Below are 20077 nucleotides of genomic sequence, written 5' to 3' on the forward strand. Positions count from 1 at the left end.
GACTTTAAGTTGCAAAAGGGAAGGTTCTGACTGTTCTCTGTGCTTATGCATCAAACAGCACTTACATTTACTGCATCTTCCTGGAATATTTGGATGGTGTTCTGAAAGGGGTGCCATCTGGGAATTCAGTGGTGCTCCAGGGGAACTTCAACGCCCATGTAAGCAATGACGGTGTTACCTGGAGGGGTGTGATTGGGAGGAATGACTTCCTTGATCTGAACCTGAGCAGTGTTTTGCTGTTTGACTTCTGTGCAAGGCACGGGATGTTCATAGCAAGCACCAAGTTTGACCACAAGGTGGTGCATAAGTGTACTTGGTACCAGGCCTGAGGCCATCTTGGCCAAAAGTCAATGATCAATTTTGTAATCGTATCATCAGACCTGTAGCGTTACTTTTTGTACACTCTGGTGTAGACAGGGGCAGGGCTGTCAACTGATCACCACCTGGTAGCGAGTTGGATCCGAGGGTAAGGGAGGCAGCTGTGCCAATCTCCCAAGGGAGGTTGGGTACATGGAATTGGAATGGATCATGTTCAAGACCTCCGTTGCAGCTGCTGACAAGTACTAGGGGTCAGAAGGACTGCAGCCTCTGTGTTTGTGGAAGATAAAACTTGGGCATGAGAAGGATTTGGAGAGACCATGGTTAGAAACTTTCAGTTGGCCTCAATGAAATTCTCAAAAGCTGTTTGGCGACTCAGAAAATGGAAACAGGGGACCATCCAAAGTTGTATGCTTTGGGAGGGGAACTCCAGACCCAGACTAAGGACATTGCCAGGCAGGGGATCTCCTCAGCCCGGTCACTATGTCCTCCTCTGAAGAGGCAGAGCCTTAGGAATTTGGAAAATGCAATTTAATCACTGTAGCAGAGGTCATGAAGGTAGTTTAAAAAGCTCCCCGGCGCCAGGTGGGGATAAGATTCAGCCTGAGTTTCTGAAGGCTCTGAACATTGTAGGGCTTACATGATTGTTACGCCTCTTCATTCTCACATGGAGAACTGGGACATTGGCCCCAATTTTTAAGAAAGGAGACTGGAGGATGTGTTCCAATTATTGAGGGAACCTCTTAGCTTCCCTGGCAGTGCTTGCTCTGGGGTGTTTGAGAGGAGGCTCCCACTGATTGTTGAACTGACTGAATGTAATTTAAATCAGGTCAAATGGATTCTGTTATTGGATTGTATCTGAATTCTAATTTCAAATGTGCTATGATTTGGGGATTTGGTGTTAAGTGAACTGAATTGAGACGATAATATGATTTATTTTATTACTTTGTTTAATATGTACATATATACACCATTTCATTTCTGAACGTGTTATTATTTTAGCACATTTGATCATTATATGTAGTAGATTAAATTATAAATGCTCCAAATAATATACAGTAGAAAATGTAGTTAAAATATAGATTCATTAGATGCGTAGTTTAGTGCTTGATGGACAATAGTAAAATGTTCTAATCTGAACAAACAACAAAAACAACAAAAATCATCACTTTACAATTCTGTTGTGTGGGATTCTTTAGGTGGAACTGAAAATGAAGTACAATGACCAGCACTGCAAGTCCAGAGGTCTTCTTTCAGGCCATCACTGGTATGAGATCCAGGCCTACAGAGCTCTAAACCAGGCTCTGGGAAGGTAAATACCCCACCCTGTTTTAAATGTTTCTTTTGCTCTTCATAATGTAGTGATACCTATATATATTGTTTCACAGGTGCATCCGGCACAAGAATGACTGGGGCGCTCTGATTCTTGTTGATGACCGATACAAGAACAATCCTAATAAATATATTACAGGTACTCTATGATTCTGATGAGTTTGTTAGTCCGTCTTACACAGCCTTTTAGTTTGAGCACTAGATGGCAATATTTGTCTGCTGAGAGACTCTGTCAGGCAATAACATCTTCTGTTTCTGTGTGTTTGTGCAATCTTAGGTCTGTCTAAATGGGTCCGCCAGTTCGTCCAGCATCACAACACCTTCAGCAATGCAATGCAGTCTCTGGTAGCTTTCTCTAAGGTGCAGCGCAAGGTGGAGGTGGCCCCTGTGGACATTACAGTGCTCAACTCTTCCGATTCTTCAAGCAAGAGCCCCCTGTCAGTTTCTGTTGAAAAACAGAGTCTTAGCGGAGAACCAGGATCTCAGAGACCAAGTTCATGTGGAAAACCACGTAATCCCCAGCAGAATACAACCACACCGCAGAAAACCAAACAAAATAATACCGCAGGTGAGGAAAAGTAAAAAAGAAAAAAAAAAAAAAATCACCATGGCGTGTAAGTCTAAGGCATGTTTATTTATTTTCAGAGAACCCAATAAACATGAGGCCTACCTGCACTGGTTTAGGACAAACTTAATTCCTAATAAGGTCACGTTTGAAATGGTTGGGTGGGGTATTTAAAGACGCAATATCTGTGAAATAATCTATTGAATCTTTTAAATCTTGTGAGTTAGAAGCACTATCAGGTTTCTGTCATGTTTGACATCACAAAAATGACCACTGGGCCACTTTCACATAATAACTAAAAATGAAAGCATAAACTGCCATGGTGTGAATAGACATTTACTAATGTATGGAAAGAAAACTTTCCAAAGATCAGAGAAGCTGATGATGCAGTAGTTAATATCAGAGTGAGTTGGAGGATTTGTAATAGGAAACACATGTGGGTTCATGCTGGGTTTTTTAGAGCTTTCCAGGGGGTCTGACGCAATGTCACAGAGGATTGAACCCTCAGAGACAGCCTTTTTAAACCACATCTGTAATAAATTGTCAAAAGACTGAAGTTTTATGGTTTGAAAAACAGAGATTAAATGTGTAATTTATACAATGTCTTCTGATCTAAAAGATATCCAGTATTTTTCACACCTTACAGTTTCAGAACATAGAAAAAGTATCCTTTTTATTATTATTCCATATTATACCCTTATGAAGTTGAAGGAAAGCTTATTCCAAACTCTCAGTAACTCTTTAATCTGACACAGAAGGCTCATCCAACACCAACCTCATATTGAAACGGGTTGGACAATACCAATATTGAAAATTCAGGGTGTTATGTTAGGGCAATACTTATACTTCTTTCATTTAGATAACATCCCTTTTTCATCCTCAAATCTGTTGACCTGAACTAGGAATGCCCTGGAAACTCAGTAGTTGGCTGAAGTAAGCTGGTTGACCTGGTGGGGATGTGACTCCATGTTTTTCTTTACTTCCTGCTCCGGTCTTTAATATGCACTCATACAGTCAACAAATTAAATGCCCAGAAGGAAGGTGTGTTTTCTTTTCAGTGTGAATTTATTTACATACATTCTTCTTTGTACTATTCTCTGTTGTTGCAGTATTCTTAAAGAGCTTTTTGCTCCTTTTTGCACTCCATAAGCATAACACCACCCTGGTTAGTACCATCATACCGTAGGTCTAATCAGTCACTAAAGCTCACCGCACAAAGCTAAGTAATCTGATTTAGCAAAATATGTTAGTGTTTTTCTAATGTGTTTGTCATTCATACATATACTCAAAGGGTTGCATTTAGGCCTATTCCTGTCAGCATCAGCTGAGGTCAAGTCTCACTTTCTCCACCGTGGAGAAATGTGTGGCGAGGCGGCACACCTCTCATATAAACTACTTCGCCTCAAAGGAGGATATTTTCTGGTCGGTGGATTTTTTTTTCCCTGGAGTGTGATTGGGCTCACCTACTCTGTACACATGTAAGGTAACTGCACAAGGAGTAGCTCATCAAAGTGTGTGTAAACACAGTGGTGCGTGTAAGCTCTCTGGTTCGCACACAGCCTTCAAAGGAAAGATCACACATCTGCTCTGCAAAACATGACCAGATAACTGTCAACCGTGATAATGCTGCTATTTCTTCAGTAGAAATTCACTGGTAATAATGTCAAAGGTCTTGAATGGTTTAATTCGGAGACTTGACGCTGGTCATAAACGATTAAATTAAATCAAACAACTGATCACTACTATAATCTGTACTATACTGTATTTTTCTGGCACTTGAAATAATAACTTTTTTGCTTCTTTCCTAATACTGTATTGCTTAGGCTGTTATTGCTGTCCTTGTCGGTTTTGCTTAATTAATCCGCTCCACACCCAATACCTGAGAAATACAGATTCTTCTGTAAGCTGAAGATAATCAACTCAAGGTTGATCTAACGCATGTTTCTTTCTCAAAAAATATGTACCAAAAAAAAACCAAAATGCTGCTCTGAAATGAAGGAATATAGGCGTTGCTGTTTTATGTGGTAGTTCTGGTGTTTTTGCAGAACTTTGCTTACACAGAGCTGACCACAGCCTACACAGTATCAGGGTTGTTGACGCTGTTTCCTTGCTGGGTTCTGGTATCATATTATGGCCAGGACCTGTCTACATGAATTTTGCATGTTGTCCTTGTTCATGGTGGGTGTTAAAATGGCCCTTAGCGGCTGGCTTAAGTAGGAGACTTGATGCAGAGATATGGTGCAGGCCAACCAGGTGTTTATTCACTAACATTAACCATCCTTACTAACAGGCAGAGAACCCTATTCAGCTGGTCACATGAGGTCTCAGCAGCTGATCTCAACAGGCGGCCTTTTATAGCCTACTACAGCCTCCAGTTAATAGACCTACCATGAAACGGGGTAAACTGGACATCTATGCACACTAACAAACGTCTACAAAATGGCTGAAACATCTAAATACTTTATTTAACAAACATTATCACTAGACATATCTGAAAACACATCTCCGTTTCTTGATTTTAGTCTACAACATACAATCCCAAAGTGCACAGTTTACTTCCCTACTTTACAATCCATAAATGGTCTCTTCTGGGTCCTTTTTGAAAAGCGTTCAGGCCCCCGGGCAATCATTTAGCCTGAACAACAATTGGAACAATACACTAAAAACATCAGCCTTTGACAGTCATTTCGAAGATTAGCCAAAGTATTACTTGTGTTTTAATCGTTTGTTTGTTTTGTTCACGGGACAGGCCTCCATCAGTACCAGCTGAGAAGAAGCTGCCGAAGGAACAAAAACTGAAAAAAATCAAACAAAATACAATCTATTTCTCTGTGTAATAATTTCATTCCAAATATTCCAAACAAATAAGCACTTTAAATGCATGTCTGTATACATATTGAAGGCTTTCCTTACTGTGGGTTCTCTCACTGTGGGCACTTCCTCCCACAGTCCAAAATAGTGCTCATTAGGGAGGGAGTGAGTATAGTTATTCTCCCATAGATGGAGACTTTTGCTGTTTGGTGTTTTTTGATAGTTGCACCAACCTAACTAGTGTGAACTTCATATATAAACACTTTCATTCCATTTAAACCCTTCTTGCAGTCGGGTGTATGAGCGTGACATCACCGGCAGACAATGTGTTGACGTGTTTGTACATCGCCATGGCGAGCACACATTGTCTTTGGGGTCATGTGGAGGTTGAGCAGTTTGCCTGTTTAAGTGGTGGATGAAATGGTAGAAAGGCAGCGGCCCACCTCCCTCCAGGCCTCCGGCTCCCTCAGCGGTGGGGGGGTGGGGGGCACGGCATCAGTTGAGTGGCTCGCCTCATTACTGTAAGGTCTTTTGCGTGCCTGAGTGAGGCTGTAGAGAGCTGATCAGCAGATGTTGGGCTGTTGCTTTTAATTAATTCCCGTTGACCTTTGTTTGGGGTATATTGAGCGTATGCCCACATTTACTGTCTCTTGATTTTCCAGGCATGACACCCTGCTAGCGGTTTGCTAGTTAAAAACTGAAATGAGTGCACTGTAAGCTGATTTGAAATATGTTTTTTTTCTGTCTGTGCAGAACCACTGAGGATACTGCAAAGTGCTCCGGCTAAGCAACTCGCAGCCCGGCCTTTGTTTCCCATCTTCGCCTCCAGCCCTACAAACACCAACTTAAAGAAGCCGATCTTTAAAGGAAAACCACTGAATAGCTCCGACCAGCCTGAGGGCCGCCAGATCTCTTCTCCACCAGTGGATCCTGAAACATTTAGCCCTAAGCCAGCTGCTGGAAACTGTCTGAGTGAACACTCAGAGGAACCCAGTGATCTGGCTCCTGGGGTGCCTACGGTAACGCCCCCTCCCAGCTTTGAAAGTGAATCACCAGTGGCAGCAAACACATCCGCTGACGATGAGGACGAGACTGTTTACTATACTCCAGAACTTTTTGAAGTTGAAGCAGTTGAAGGCAACCCACAAAAAGAGAATCCAGTGTCACCTCCCAGGGTGGTTCCTGGTACAGAGAGCCCAGGCCTTCCTTCTGACGGAGGGAGTGAGTCTACCCAAGAGTTAGCCACTGCTTTTGATGAACACAGCGCTGCCTCAGTCAGTAAGCAAAGTACAGAGGTATCTCAGGGACAGAAAGAGGACATCAGAAGACCGAAGCTCAGTGAGAAAGGACAGGAGGCTGAGAGCCAGAGCAGACAGAGAGAAAGTAGACCTCACAGACTATCCAGGTCCAGGCAGAAAATCCCCTCCAGTCAGACAGGTAACCAGCAGCTTGGACACGCACAGTAGTTTAGGAAGGTTTCCACCCAGTATAAGCAGAAGACACCGACCTGTTCAATTAAATAGACCATGTATACGCTTTATCTATGCTTTCTAATTTTTAGTTGAAGTTTTGATATAAAATTATTTATATTTCCTCAGTGTTGTTAAGCATTTTACATGTTACAGCCGCCTCAGGAGGCAAATAACACACACACTGTGCACCCAGTAGATGATGAGCTCTGAGCCATCTCTGGTCAGGTGCTTATGCATTGTGACAGCTCTTCTTATTAAGACCCATCCTCAGCTCAGATACACAGACCCAACCAACATTAACAAGATTGCCGCACAAATTTGCCGCACCAAAAACATCTTTTTGGGCAAATCATTAAAATACTAAAGCAGGAATTCATCTGCTTTGTGCAGAAGTAAATAATTATTCAGTTCAGTTTAATGATGTGTCTGTAGGTAATGGGTGAACAAAGGCGAAGCTCGGTCCTCCATTCAGGGTTAAATCAGGCAGAACAATCATGAAGTGATGTTAGTTTACACATTAAATTACTGTTTGTGGGTGGATAGGCATTTGTTTGACATTGAAAATGGGTAGAAATAATAAATCGAGCTAAAATCTAATTTAACTGGTTTTTATTTAGCTGTTTCTTCAGTGATTTTGTTCTTCTAATTCAGTTCTCTTTGTCGTTCAGAGTGTTACTTTACAAGCAGACTCTGTGCAGCATTCATTAAATAAAACCCTATAAATTCAGTAAAAAATGTTTAAGCTGCCATTACTAAAGCCCTCCTGATGGGCTGCTTTGAGTTATCTTCAATGGGTGTAACTGCAGTGCCTCACTGTTGTGGTGAACCGACCGAGACCAATAAATGGTCGCTCAGTGGTTTTACCATGTGAGAGATCAAAATATAGATCTTGCTTTTTTCCTCCTAATTATGCTGCTGTTGATGGTTCCTTTAATTCCTGTAATTAATAAAAAAAAAGAATTTCAGTGTTATTTTGTTGAATAAATACAGTTTCAATATCTAATGTCTGGATGTGTAAAGGAACAAGAACGAAATGGGATGTAACAATGAAAACAATGGGAGATCTTTACTATTTTAAACAGCTGACTCTTTAATTACTGATTAAAACACTTCTTAGATGTTTAAGTTAGTAAAATAATTCTGTTGGATTGTAGGTTTCTAAATTTATAAAGAACACCTTAAAAGGGTGTTTTTTTAGATTTTTGAAGTACAGTTCTCTGGAGAAGACATGAGTAGTTGGCGTCTTACCCGCAGTCAAACAAGTAATGGAATGACCTCGGCTCGGATGAAGAACAGGAGCTTTGGACTGTCCACTAACAACTAGTCAGAACCATGCCCAGACCCTAGACATCTCTATGGCCTGAAAAAGTCTCCAGTCTGCAAAATAACCTGCACCGGTACTGGGGATTAGATCAGAACAAGGCAAATAAATAAATATATATATATATATATATAAGTAACGAATTTCTGGCCTTGCATGCAGTCTTTAATCAGCACTTTAAGCGCCATATTGACTATTCCAGCATGAAGAGCGTATCTCATTTAATCAAGTCGATGCTAAGTGTGGGATCATCAAACAGGCTGAGTGGAAGGAAGACTGAACAATGACATGAAAGATGATTACCCTGATTTGATCTCTCATTACACGAAAAAAAAAAAAAACTTCACCAATATGGGATTTGTGCAGAGAAGACAAGTGTTCCATTAAAGCCTTTCTTTGTCTATCAGCTGCCTAACCAAGACCCTTGTCGATGTAATCGTGCATGACCTCTCATTAACATAATGAAAACTCTGTGTAGAGAGGCCTGCAAATGTGTGTTAAAAGCACTTAATGGGCAGCCCACATTACTCAAAGACTCAGTTGTACTTTGCAATCAAAGTGTTTTGCCCATTAGCGTATTTCAGTCTTTACTTCAGCCAGAGCATTGAATCTGCACTTAGAGACAATGTGTTAAAATTTACTTTGAGACAGTACAAAGCAGAATTCCTATTTAAATAATTCATCACATACAAGCTGATTTTTCATAAAGGATCATGTATATAAACAATCTGGAAAAACTACTCATGAAAAGACTCCTCAGTTACTCAAAGAGCAAGAGAGTAACAGGTAAATGTGTTGAATTCATTTAGTTTAAACATTAAAAGGATCTGCATCATGATTGGATTTGCCTCATTTTCAATGATGGTTGAAATTGTAAGTGCTCTATATCAAGGACTTCAAATTATTAGCTTCCATAGGTCAGGATAAAATAAGCTATTATTGAAGATGCAGTTTATATTTACAGCTGTCAACGTGTTTTTGTTTTGCAGTAAATATATCGCTAGTATTTCTATTGACATAAAATTGTCAGCAACTATCCAAATAATCCACACATGCAAAGAAATCAAAACAAATCAGAAAAGAATGTTCAAAATAACCAGTGGAAATCTGTCGGTATCCAGAAAGCATTCTTGCTTCTATGTGCAGATTAATATCAGCTGGTTTAACATTAACAAGCTGGCCTGAGGGGACACACACAGCCGCATACACCCTGGATTCCTGGGCAAGTTGGAAGATGGTGTGTCTGTCTGTTTTGTCCATGGAGGACGTGGAAGATGCGTACGTAACTGTTTATGATAAAAGGAGTTCTGTTTACAGGAGCTGGCGGTTACCTGGTATAAGGGCCTTGGTAAGGCTGCTGGGAGCGTGTGAGGGTTTAAACCGAGCTGTGATCACCCAGACTCAGATGCTTTGTGAACAAAACCACAAGCTGGATGAGATCCTTGCACGGCATCCAATACCGCCTGTGGTTTGACCTGAATGGTGGATTGGGAAACACCTCTGGGAAGTTCTAGCTTGATTTGCGGCGGAAAGACCATCAAGTTCGGCTGTTTGGGACTTGCCGTGAAGACGGACCAGCAGAGACTTGAAGGCTGATACACATTTCACAGTCAGCCTGACACAAAAACAATCTCCTTGTTATTGAATCCTGCTCACGATGCTAGCCTTGGAGGCTGGCTTATCTCACTTGAGGTAGAAAACTTCTGAAGTTCCAGTGAGCACCACTGGAGCCATAATCCAAGGGTGGGAAAAAACATTTTTCTTTAAAGCAGCCGGCATTTTGTGCCCTCATAAGATTTCTGACGGAGTCAAAAGAGATGTCCAGAAGCCAAGGAGCACAGCGCTGAAATTCTTGCATGAAAATAACCACAATGGCCTCTATGCACACTTAGGCATGTTGAAGCTTGTTCTGCTGCAGAAGATGTGGACAAGTTAGTGAAGTGCTGGGATAATTTAGTCTGGTCAGATGAACTCAATGGACGGTACTAAACACACACCATGTTGGGAGGAAGAATGGTTTTCCCCAAAGCCGCCATGCCTTAAGAGCAATTTGCATGTGGGAGCATCGTGGTGTGGGTTGTCTTACCGCATGTGTTACTGGCAGACTACACATAAAGGAAGAAAGGTTGAATGAAGAAATGTAGCAGGATATTCTTCATAAAACTCTGAAGATGAAATGAGCGTAGATGTCCAAGCAAAGCAATATTTTCAGCCAAGAAAACGTAATTGTTTCAGAGAGAGGAAGTAAAGCTGCTTGGATGGCCCAGTCAACTGACGTACATCCATGTGAAGATTTATCAAACAACTGAAGATCAAATTGCACATAAAGCACTCCCCAAACCTTTAAGATTTGATGAGTATTAGCGTCTTATTTTTTTTTTCCAGATTCTTCTCATCTAAAACAACCAAAATCCTAGAAGTAGCTTACACAAACCAACACTTTATAAAAACATTTCACTCACAGATAGATGTTTCTAGGCAGTAGAAAAGATATAAGAGGATAGTTTAACACTGCAGAAATGTGGCTTTGACGTAGCTCTGGAACTCTCTTAAGGCAGCTCTATAGGAATGGGCTACTCACCATTCAGAAACTGTTGCTGCATCTTTGCTGGTTGTTTGTCTTCTGAGGGCCCAGGCTGAAATTGCACGAGGTTCTAGACCTCAAAATAGGCGAAACTGGGGAGGTGAAATCTCATTATCTAAGAATGATTTTTGCAAAAAAAAAAAAAAAATGTAATGAACATGTTTTATGTAGCTCATAGACCTATTCTAAATGTTTAAAAGGAAGCATAAGCCCCATATCTGCTGACTCGGTTTGGCCGCGTCTGCTTACGAGTTTTTCGGGTGCAGTTTATTTTCGGGTCCCAGCCCTGGTTTTTTCTGGCTCTGCTCAAAAGCAGGGTCAAAATGAGTGGACTCCAGGGACGTTTTGAGTGAACACACTGCCTTACAGTGATTGGTCATGGGGCTAGGAAAAACGAGAAGGTTTTTCTCCAAAAATCCAGAAAAACTGAAGAGTGACAACATTAAAATGAGGGCTGGGCGGTATGGTCTAAAGTCAATTCCACAATATATTGTTCACCTTCATAATAGCGAAAAGGGTCTCTTCCTTCATGCCCCATGCAAGCAGCATCGTGCTTAAGCCTTGTCCAACCATCTCTCCGGTATCGGCTGGAAAATACGCCGTCTCGGGCACTCTGGTGTGCAGCGTCCCTTCGTCATTCATGTAATGTCCAGTCAGACTAATGAACGAGTCAACCATGTGACTGGACCTGAGAATTGGGCTGCAACATACTTAACAGCTGCTCCTCTTCCTACTCGACCTGCTCTACGGCAGCCGCCAGTAAAACATTAGAATTTTCTTCAATTTTTTCAGTTTCATCATTTCACCATCATTCACGTCTTTAGACTGGATGGGGTAGAGGCACATGACTTCAGACCGTACAATGCGCAGCGTCGTAAAGAGACATGACCATAACTTACCTATACACAGCCACAATAAGACAAAAACAACTTTTTTATTTTATTTTTAAAAACACTAAAGATTCCGACATGGGCAAAATGATATTCTGTGTGGTTACATTTTTGGTTTATCGTCCAGGCTTATTAAGGAGCACTATGAATGGAGTGGGTCAAACTGAAATAGAATTTCACTATTTACAAACCACGAACCACACCTGAAGGGAAAAAAAGAACACTTCAGCCTTCTGTACGCAGAAAGATCAGATCAGCGGATTTACAGAGGCTTTCTCTCATTTTACACTCACTGAAAGCTGTTAAGTTTTGTCTCTGAAGTGTCCATCCATCCACCATAGCTGCTGTCTGCCTTTCAGACAGAGAACAGCCAGGGGAAAGCAGCTCCCAACTGGGGAAGACCTGAAAGCTCTCCTTCACAGCCAAAAATCTCTCAGCACCAAAATAGTAAAATATCAAAATAGTAAAATATAAAAATAATTTCACAGTGGTCAATAAGCTTTTGCGCTTATAATGTATTGTCTTCGCTCCCGCCATGGTGGAGACAAAAATCTCATAAATCTATAAATTTTAACTTTGTGAGTGAGACAGTCTGTCTGTCTGTCTGTCTGTCTGTCTGTCTGTCTGTCTGTCTCTCTCTCTTTCTCTCTCTCTCTCTCTCTCTCTCTCTCTCTCTCTCTCTCTCTTAATCACTCACTCACTCACTCACTAGCAGTGCAGAGAGGAGCTGTGACTTGTTTTCTTATTAGTTTAAGCTGATGTGTGATCCACTCATCAAAACAAACCACACGGAGTTAAACCAAGTGTGGTGGAGCCGAGATGGGCCGGCCAAACCAAGTAGAGTCGGTGGAACTTTGGGTATAATAGGTCACCTTTAATTCTACCTTTGGGAAATAGCTGAATGGTTTACTTATTTTAAATTTAGATTTCTTCGTATGGCCCTTTTGTGTTGTGTTTTTACCCAATTTCGTATCACTTTCATCTGTTTTATAACTAGAATATATGGTGTAAATAAGATGTAGTTAAAAGCAACAAAAAATTAAGAAAAGAAGTTGAAGTCCACCAATATATCCAAGTATAAAAAGTTTATTCTGTGGTGAAAATGAGAAAATGAGTTCTGTTCCAGCATACAGACCTACCTGGTTGTAATCTCAAAGCTTTGTCAACAGACAAAAAGGTGGAAAATATACTCCAGTTACCCAATTTTGAAAAAAGTAAAACTATTTGCTGGTCTTTGTGATCCTGACAGATGAATTAACCTGATGATGCAGCTTGTACTCATGTAAAACCTAAATAAACAGCTTAATTGTTTAATAATATGACGATAGTAGAGAGTTTGGACATACAGAGGTTTGTGTTCTGATATTTTCACATTGGTTGGGTTTTATCTCATGTCATTTGAGATTTAAAACTGTTCTTTCGTGGCCAAAGCTTCTGACAGTGACATGACATGTTGTGTTTTGCAAATTTGGCTGCACTGTTTTTGTTGACAGTTCCAACTTAATGCTTACGGTGCTGAATGATTGGATGCATTTCTGTTCAAAGCATTGAGGAACATAGTTTAAAAAGTTTACTCACTGAGTGCCCCTGCGCGCCCAGTGATGAGAATACTTGAACAGCAGTGTTGTAGCAAGAAGAGCTGTTAAGAAGTCACATCTGTCTAAGAAAAACATCAAGAGCAAAATGGATTTATGTTGCATAAATGCAAAAATGGTAATTCAGTCACTCAAAGACCAGAGCCCTAAAATTTTGGACATATGTGACCACATATGTCCAAATATGTCCAAAAGGAGCCTCCCCAGATCTCAACCTTCATTATTTCTCAAAATCAGGTTGAGACACAGGAGCCAACAAACTGTGATCAGCTAAGAGCAAGAAGACAGGAATGGGTCACCATCAGGCTGGAGAGTGCATTTCCAGCATGTCTGAATTAAAAAAGCATTAAAAAAGTTCTGGAAAAGAAGGAACGTTGTTAATCTTCTCTCTTCAAGAAGCTGATGTATATGCAAATAGAAATCTTTGAAACTTATAAAATGTTTTCAAGTTTTCTTTTTATTATGACATCATGGACTTGTTAAAGTAATCTGGCTGTCACTTACAGAATTCTGTACAACTCATGCTATTGTTCTGTTTAAATATGTTTCTTAGTTTCTTTTGGGAACCCAAAAAGATCAGACACATTATGGAGTTTTCTTATCTGTGACGTATCGAGCTAAAATTACTTGTCACTATCGTGCAGCTAAGGTGGTAAAACGAAATTCTAAAGTGTAAATTAAACTCTTTATTTTTCCAACCAAGCTGTAAAAGTACGGAGATCCTATAGGCAAAAGCACAGAAGATTTATGAAGGACTCTTCAGTATTGAACGTAAGTAGGAAACTTTGATAATTCAGGCATGAACCTTTTTACAAACTTCTAACAGAGTTAACTTTAGGACAAACAATAATGTTTAAGACTGACTTTTATCCTGTACCCTTAGAGCATCGGAGACAAGAAATCATGTTCTCCGGGACTTTACTGTTCTCTCTGTGGACAGGAACTACTTCCTGATGCACATGGTAATTAACTGTTCCGTTCTTATGATAAGATAAGATATACTTTATTGATCTCACAGTGGAGGAATTCACTTGTCACATCAGCAGCACATTTTAGACTTGTCAGTCTAAAATAGCTGAGTCTTTCAAATCAAAGCATTATCAATGGCAGAAAAGGTTTTTTTGGCTTAAATTTTCTCTCTGCTTTTTAGTCTCAGTCCAGCGTGATGTGTGTAATAAAAAGCATCTAGCTGTTCTAAGAGAACTGAAACGTAATCCTGGAGCAGATACCTGCCGCTGTCAGTGTGTTCCTCAGCCGTCAGTTTCATATGACCAGATGCTGCTGGTTCAACAGCCCTCGTCACTAAGGGCCTTGAGGACAGCTCTGCAGCCCTACTGTGATCAGAGTTCACCTCGTGAGTTACAGCTGCTCTGATTAGAGCAGTCTACTTTTAGACAACTCTCTTTTCTAATTTCTCTGAAAATAACTACAGGCCACAAAAAATTGTCCTAGGTTTGTTTGAGCATTATAATTCTTCTAATTCTTTTAAAAATGATTGCTTTTCCATTAATTCTTTTTCACATAGCATACAACGCCATCTGGGACCCTGACGAGCGTTCTGTTACCAGATTTCTACAATGCAAAAACTGCTCCTCTCAGAGCCTAAACATTTCCACACCTTTGATAGCTGCTGAGGTCCACTACCCTGCAAATGACGATGAAGATCAGGTATTTAATGGAAGGATCTGGTATAGCAGGATTAACAACTTTTTAGGCTACTCTATATGTTATAAATATGGAGAATTGGATAATCTATAATAGGCCAATTTCCTCTTGATTAGTAATAAGCAGGTGAAATACTGAAAAATCCCCCCCCCCCTTTATCTAAAAGCAGTAAATCTCTAAATTCTTTGCCAACAAACACATCAACTAACAGCATATAGTTTGATGCACAGTATTTTAATTAAACAAAAATTATATTGTTGTGATACTTGATGGACAAATCAAAAAAAAAAAGATTTATTAATTTCCTGCTGGATTCAAAATTACTACCTTTAGTAATGAATGTGCTGCACATTATATCTCTGCGATGCTTTACAGTGCTGTTATAGGTATTTCTTGCCACATACCAGCAAGGTGTATGTACCAACAGTTTAGATCCAGAGTAATATATGAATATGAATTAAAATCGAATTGTTCTGAATTTGACCCGGTTTAAATCCCACAGACTGCCATTCTGGGTCCCATAGCTCCAGAGTGCTTCCTGGGTGCCACACAGTGCCAGCCCAGTGTTACCCTAGAAAAGGGATGGCTTAAATTCAGAGCAGAAATTTTATGGGATTGTTTGTTACAATGACAAGTAAAGATTATTGTATTATGACGTATTTCTGCCTTGGTGAGTGGCAGAAATACGTCGGAAGCAAAACTGCAGTTTCTCCCAATACAACCTTTCTGTTCGAAAGAATAAAAGAGCTCAAAATTGTTGCTTACTCAGTAAGGTTTCAACTGTAATTAGAACCTGATGCAAGTCCAACCTTGGCGCTCAGAAGACAAACAAACTTGTATATTACTGCTTTGTTTGCTATTTTTGTTGTTTAGCAAAGACGGAAGTACTTCTTTGTTTTTTAGGGGAATCTGATAACTGCGCATGTCAAAGCAGTTCTATTCTGAATAAAGCCAGGTTCATATACATGCACATTATGATCGGATTAATTGATTGTGTGTCCATATAAATGGTACAATCCGATTATTTAATCCGACTACATTTTAATCTGATCGTGAAATATTGTGCATGTAAACATAGCTAATCTTAATTATTAATTGATTGCCTTCACCTTGCCGTCCTGCTTCCTTCTGTTCTTCCCTCTATTTAAACCACCTGTTCCTCCCCCTAGTTGTCAGATCATCATTGTGATACCCTCAGTTTGTCACCACCTTCCTCTTGCTACCTCTCTTTTTTATTGCGCCTGGTTACCTCTGTAAATTTCAGTTTTCATTTATTAAATCATTCGTTATGTCATCATGCGGCTTCCTGTCTCTTGTCTGCATTCTGGCCCTACAACTACCAACACAAACATGACAAGTTCAAATATGAAAATATTGATTTATATTAACACTGGCCAAGCTATTGTGGATACTTGTTAAACACAGTTGGACACGTGTATTTGGACTCTGTCAGGTTGTGGTTTGGGTTGGAATGAATCCATAATAAGCCCAACAATATCAGTCTACTTTAAGGAGTCATAGTAGATGGTGATGGTCGTGGCCAGGATCTCTTATAGCAGTTTGTCTTCTGATGGTCTGATGAGGCCTCTGACTGAAGACACTGTTGTTGTAGGGTAGTCTCATGAAGAGGATGCTCAGGGTTTTCCATCATTTTCTTTAATCTATGAAGAATCCTTGTTTGTAGAGTCATCCATGGAGGCTCCGGATCAGTTCCCAGAACAGAGCTAGCTTTCATTATCAGCTGGTTTAGCTTGTTGACTCTGATGCTGCTACCTCAGCAGATGATAGCAGAAGACATTACACTCTCCATAGACTTATAGAGGATATGAAGCATCTTGCTGCAAAAAGCTCTATCTAAAGTCATGGGAAAGGCCTTTTCACTGGCCTTGGTAGAAGTGACTCAGGGTGAGGAAAAAGGTCCTATCTGAGATTCATGTCAGTTACTTAGTAACAAACATAACAGCTGGAGGTGGCATTGCACCTATAACAAGACTCAGATATCACTGCAAAGCTGGAAAATGAGCAAGTTTAGCCAGCTAAATCACACACTGCACAGACATCTTTGTCAGCTTGGAATTTCTTGTTTTGCCACATGAACCTCCAGCTTTTACAAATTGGACACATGCTGTGCCGCGAGGTATCTGCCAATCAATACCCACTCCCACCCTCCATAATCCGATTTACATTGGTAACCGCTTCCAAGGCCTTGGGTGCTTTTTATGCCTTCATTGATTTTTAAATCCTTGGGCCTTTTTTTCCTTTATATTCAGACACTTCTGTGCTTCACTGTGTCTGTTAAAGGTATTGAGCACCTTCATGTGTTGGTAACACATTTTTGACCAGAAGAACATGATATTTGCCTTTCTGAACTGAAAAAAACCCAAAATCCCAAATGCTTTTGGGAAAAAAATAGTCAAATAAAAAAAGGTTATTTATATTTCTCTGACTCTTAGGTTTACTGTGTAAATACTGGATTTGTTGTGTAAAGTATTTAGATAAAGTTTTAAAGTTTAAAAAAAAAAGCCATATTATTGTAAGGTAACATAGTAGAAGTTGCATGATCATTTTTTAATTTTCTAAAATTATATATATATATATATATATATATATATATATATATATATATATATATATATATATATATATATATATATATATATAATCATTTGGAATCCTGATTTTTTTTCTTCGTTATAATACTTATCATGTAGATCTTATAGGGAGTTTGTGGCATTTTACAATTAATTGAAACCTTTTGTTTTCTTAATATGGGTGACCATTAGAGTTCTGAGAACCTGTCTTACTGCAGAATCTTTCAGATTTCAAACCTTTTTGAGATTATCACAATGACCCTCTAGATTTAAAAGATTAACCCTGAATGACTGGTAAACTCAGGTTAAACAGCACCTTTCAAAACTGTTGTACTTTCATCTAAATGATTTTCTACATATCTAGTCCTCAATCCAGTTGTTTTACTGAGTATTTTATACTTAATTTCTGTTTGATAATTTATTATCAATTTACATGTACATAAATCTACATAGAATAATGTGTAGTATACTGAATATGTATTGATATAGTTTTTAGTAGAGTTTTGAAAAGTGTCATTGCTCATTTGTCCGGTTGAAAAGACAGAGGAAATCATTAAAACTTTCAGGGAAATACACAATACTCCTGGAATTTATTCTAAACAATGTGACAATTTAGGGGTAATTTTGGATCACCATATTTCACAAATTTGTCATTCAAAAGTTTGAAGAAAAGATTTATGATGGTTTCAATTAAAATAAGTAAATATTAGGTGTCCATTGCAGAGAAGTCCTTATCAAATGCTGTTTGTCCTCTATGTCTGTAATCTTAATTGTTAGGTGTTTTATTTTTAGTTATTGTATTAATATTTAGCATTGTTGTTGTTGTTTCTTCAGTTTTATTGTTTGTGAGTTAACAATCTGACCATCTGGTTCAGACTGTGAGTTTCATTAAGCTCATTGACTGAAAGCAGTTCTTTACCCCCCTTTGTGTGAGGCTTTAGGCTGCTTTAGAACCTACCCTTCACTGTTTCTGAAGCGTTTTAAGTTTCTGTAGCTCAGCTGTGAAGTTTACAGACACCATATTGCACATAAAGCTGTGGACTGTCTGGGTCTGCAATCAGCCAAGGCCTCATACGAAACCCTCTGTTAGGGCCACATCACACACGCAAAACAGCAACATCAGTCATCTTCATCTTAGTTGGTTGATGTCACAAGCGTTCCTGTCTTCCCCATCCATCTCTGTCATCTGTTTCTGTGCTGCTGTTTACAGATGTTGCTTTGTCAATTTTTCTGACCAGTTAACATAGTTACACTTCCGTAGTTTAGGTATTTTTCATGTTTCCATTGTGTGTTTGAGTGTCCGTTGATGCAGCAAAGATGAGACTGGGGGAAAGTGCTGAAATACTGACCTTTTTGAAAAGGCCATCCTCTTGCTTCAGTGGATATTTAAGGTGATTAATTTCAACTGAATGGTTTATTCAGAGCAAATATTACACAATGAAATTAATCCAAGAGAGAATTTATGTTTCGATTATTAAAGTATTTCATTTATTTGCCTATTTTGCCCTTTGAAAACATTATTTTCAGTGCTACCAAAGAAAATGTTCTTTTTTCTATAAAGAAGATTTCAAACGTGCTCTTATATACATAAAGTTACATGCATGTACATCCAGTAAAAAGAATTGTTGCTATGACTCCTTAAACAAAGTATATTTAATCTAACATATACTGCAATTTGAAAAAAATTCTAAAAAAAGAATTACTTAGAGTTTAAAGTATCATTGTAAAATAAACATGACCTGGCAGTCACCAGCTAGTGAAATTATTAGAATAGTGCTAACCTAAGCGTACAAAAACCCAACAGATTTACCAGTGTGGTCTTTTATTAGACAAAATTCAGCCAACATAGAAGATTTGTGTGAAAAAGTAAATGGACTTGTAGGATTTGCGAAACAATGTTTACATATGTGTGGTAAAATGAAGAAAAGAAGTAAAGACATCAGCAATGTCCAAACCCTTTGATGTCCATCGTTCTACCTTGAAAAAGATTAATAACAGGACAATGATCCCTAACGCAGAATACCATTTCTGGAAGAGAATAGAATCAAGTTAGAGATGATGTCATCCAGAACATGTTGCTGTAAAGTTCACTTTGAATCCAAGATATTCTAGTGTTAGCTGTGAGTTTTGTGTCCCAGAGAGTTCACTGGTGTCATTTAAGCGTTTTATAAGTGTTTAATATATACACTGGATGTGATGTCATCAGCTCAAAAGAGAAATAAAGAGCCTTCAGCAAGGTAAACAGGAGATTATTGAGGAGTATATGAAAGAAAATCAAATTCAAGATAAGAGACGGCCAGAAGGTGTACAGGAAGAAGCTGGAGAGCAAGCCCCAGCAGAACAATATCAGAGAGGTCTGGTCAGGGGTGAAGAAGATCACAGGTTTAAGCAGAGGGAGAATCTGGATAGAGCCAAGGAGCTGAACACTTTCTTCAGTTCAGTAACACGTTCAGCATCCTTCTCTCCTGCCCACAGCTAAGCAGAAACCCCACCCTCTTTTGACTCAAAACGTCCATGTCTCACCTCAGATGTTTTGTCTTCCACCTTGGCCATGGACCCTTCCTCTTCTGCATGTTTGTTCTCAACCAAATCAAAATATGGTGCTGCTCCTTCTGCCTCCCTCTTCCCCTTTCCTCTTGAAGTCAAGTGAAGAGGCAGCTGGAGAGACTGAACTGCATATAAGGCTTGAGGTCCAGATAGTGTCTACCCCAGAGTCCTGAAGGCCTGTGCCGAGCAGCTCTATGGGATTCTACAGCACATCTTCAACCTCAGTCTGACCAAGGAGAAGGTTCCAGTGTAATGGAAGGCCTTCAGGATTGTTCTGGTACCAAAGAAAACTCAACCATCAGCCCTCAATGACTATAGTCTTACTGCCCTGACATCAAACATCAAAAAAATCCCAGAGAGACTCCTGTTGGCCCACCTAGGTAAGC

At 39.5% G+C, this 20077-nt stretch overlaps 1 protein-coding gene across 2 annotated transcripts in view; it reads left to right on the forward strand.

Annotated features, from left to right (window-relative positions):
- Nucleotides 1-1517: 1517 nt before the first annotated feature.
- The window catches only part of LOC118558863 (Fanconi anemia group J protein homolog), a gene marked incomplete at its 5' end in the record, with an annotated part of 47064 nt that continues 28504 nt past the window's right edge, over nt 1518-20077 (forward strand). The window contains 8 exon segments of one of the 2 annotated variants that reach the window (XM_036129429.1): nt 1518-1630; nt 1707-1789; nt 1928-2218; nt 5780-6463; nt 13592-13659; nt 13772-13850; nt 14039-14242; nt 14414-14556. In XM_036129429.1, the coding sequence (XP_035985322.1) occupies nt 1518-1630; nt 1707-1789; nt 1928-2218; nt 5780-6463; nt 13592-13659; nt 13772-13850; nt 14039-14242; nt 14414-14556 (1665 nt within the window). 2 annotated transcript variants of the gene reach the window in all.

This window comes from Fundulus heteroclitus, unplaced genomic scaffold (genome assembly GCF_011125445.2).
Source record: "Fundulus heteroclitus isolate FHET01 unplaced genomic scaffold, MU-UCD_Fhet_4.1 scaffold_169, whole genome shotgun sequence".
In the NCBI taxonomy this organism is placed as follows: domain Eukaryota; kingdom Metazoa; phylum Chordata; class Actinopteri; order Cyprinodontiformes; family Fundulidae; genus Fundulus; species Fundulus heteroclitus.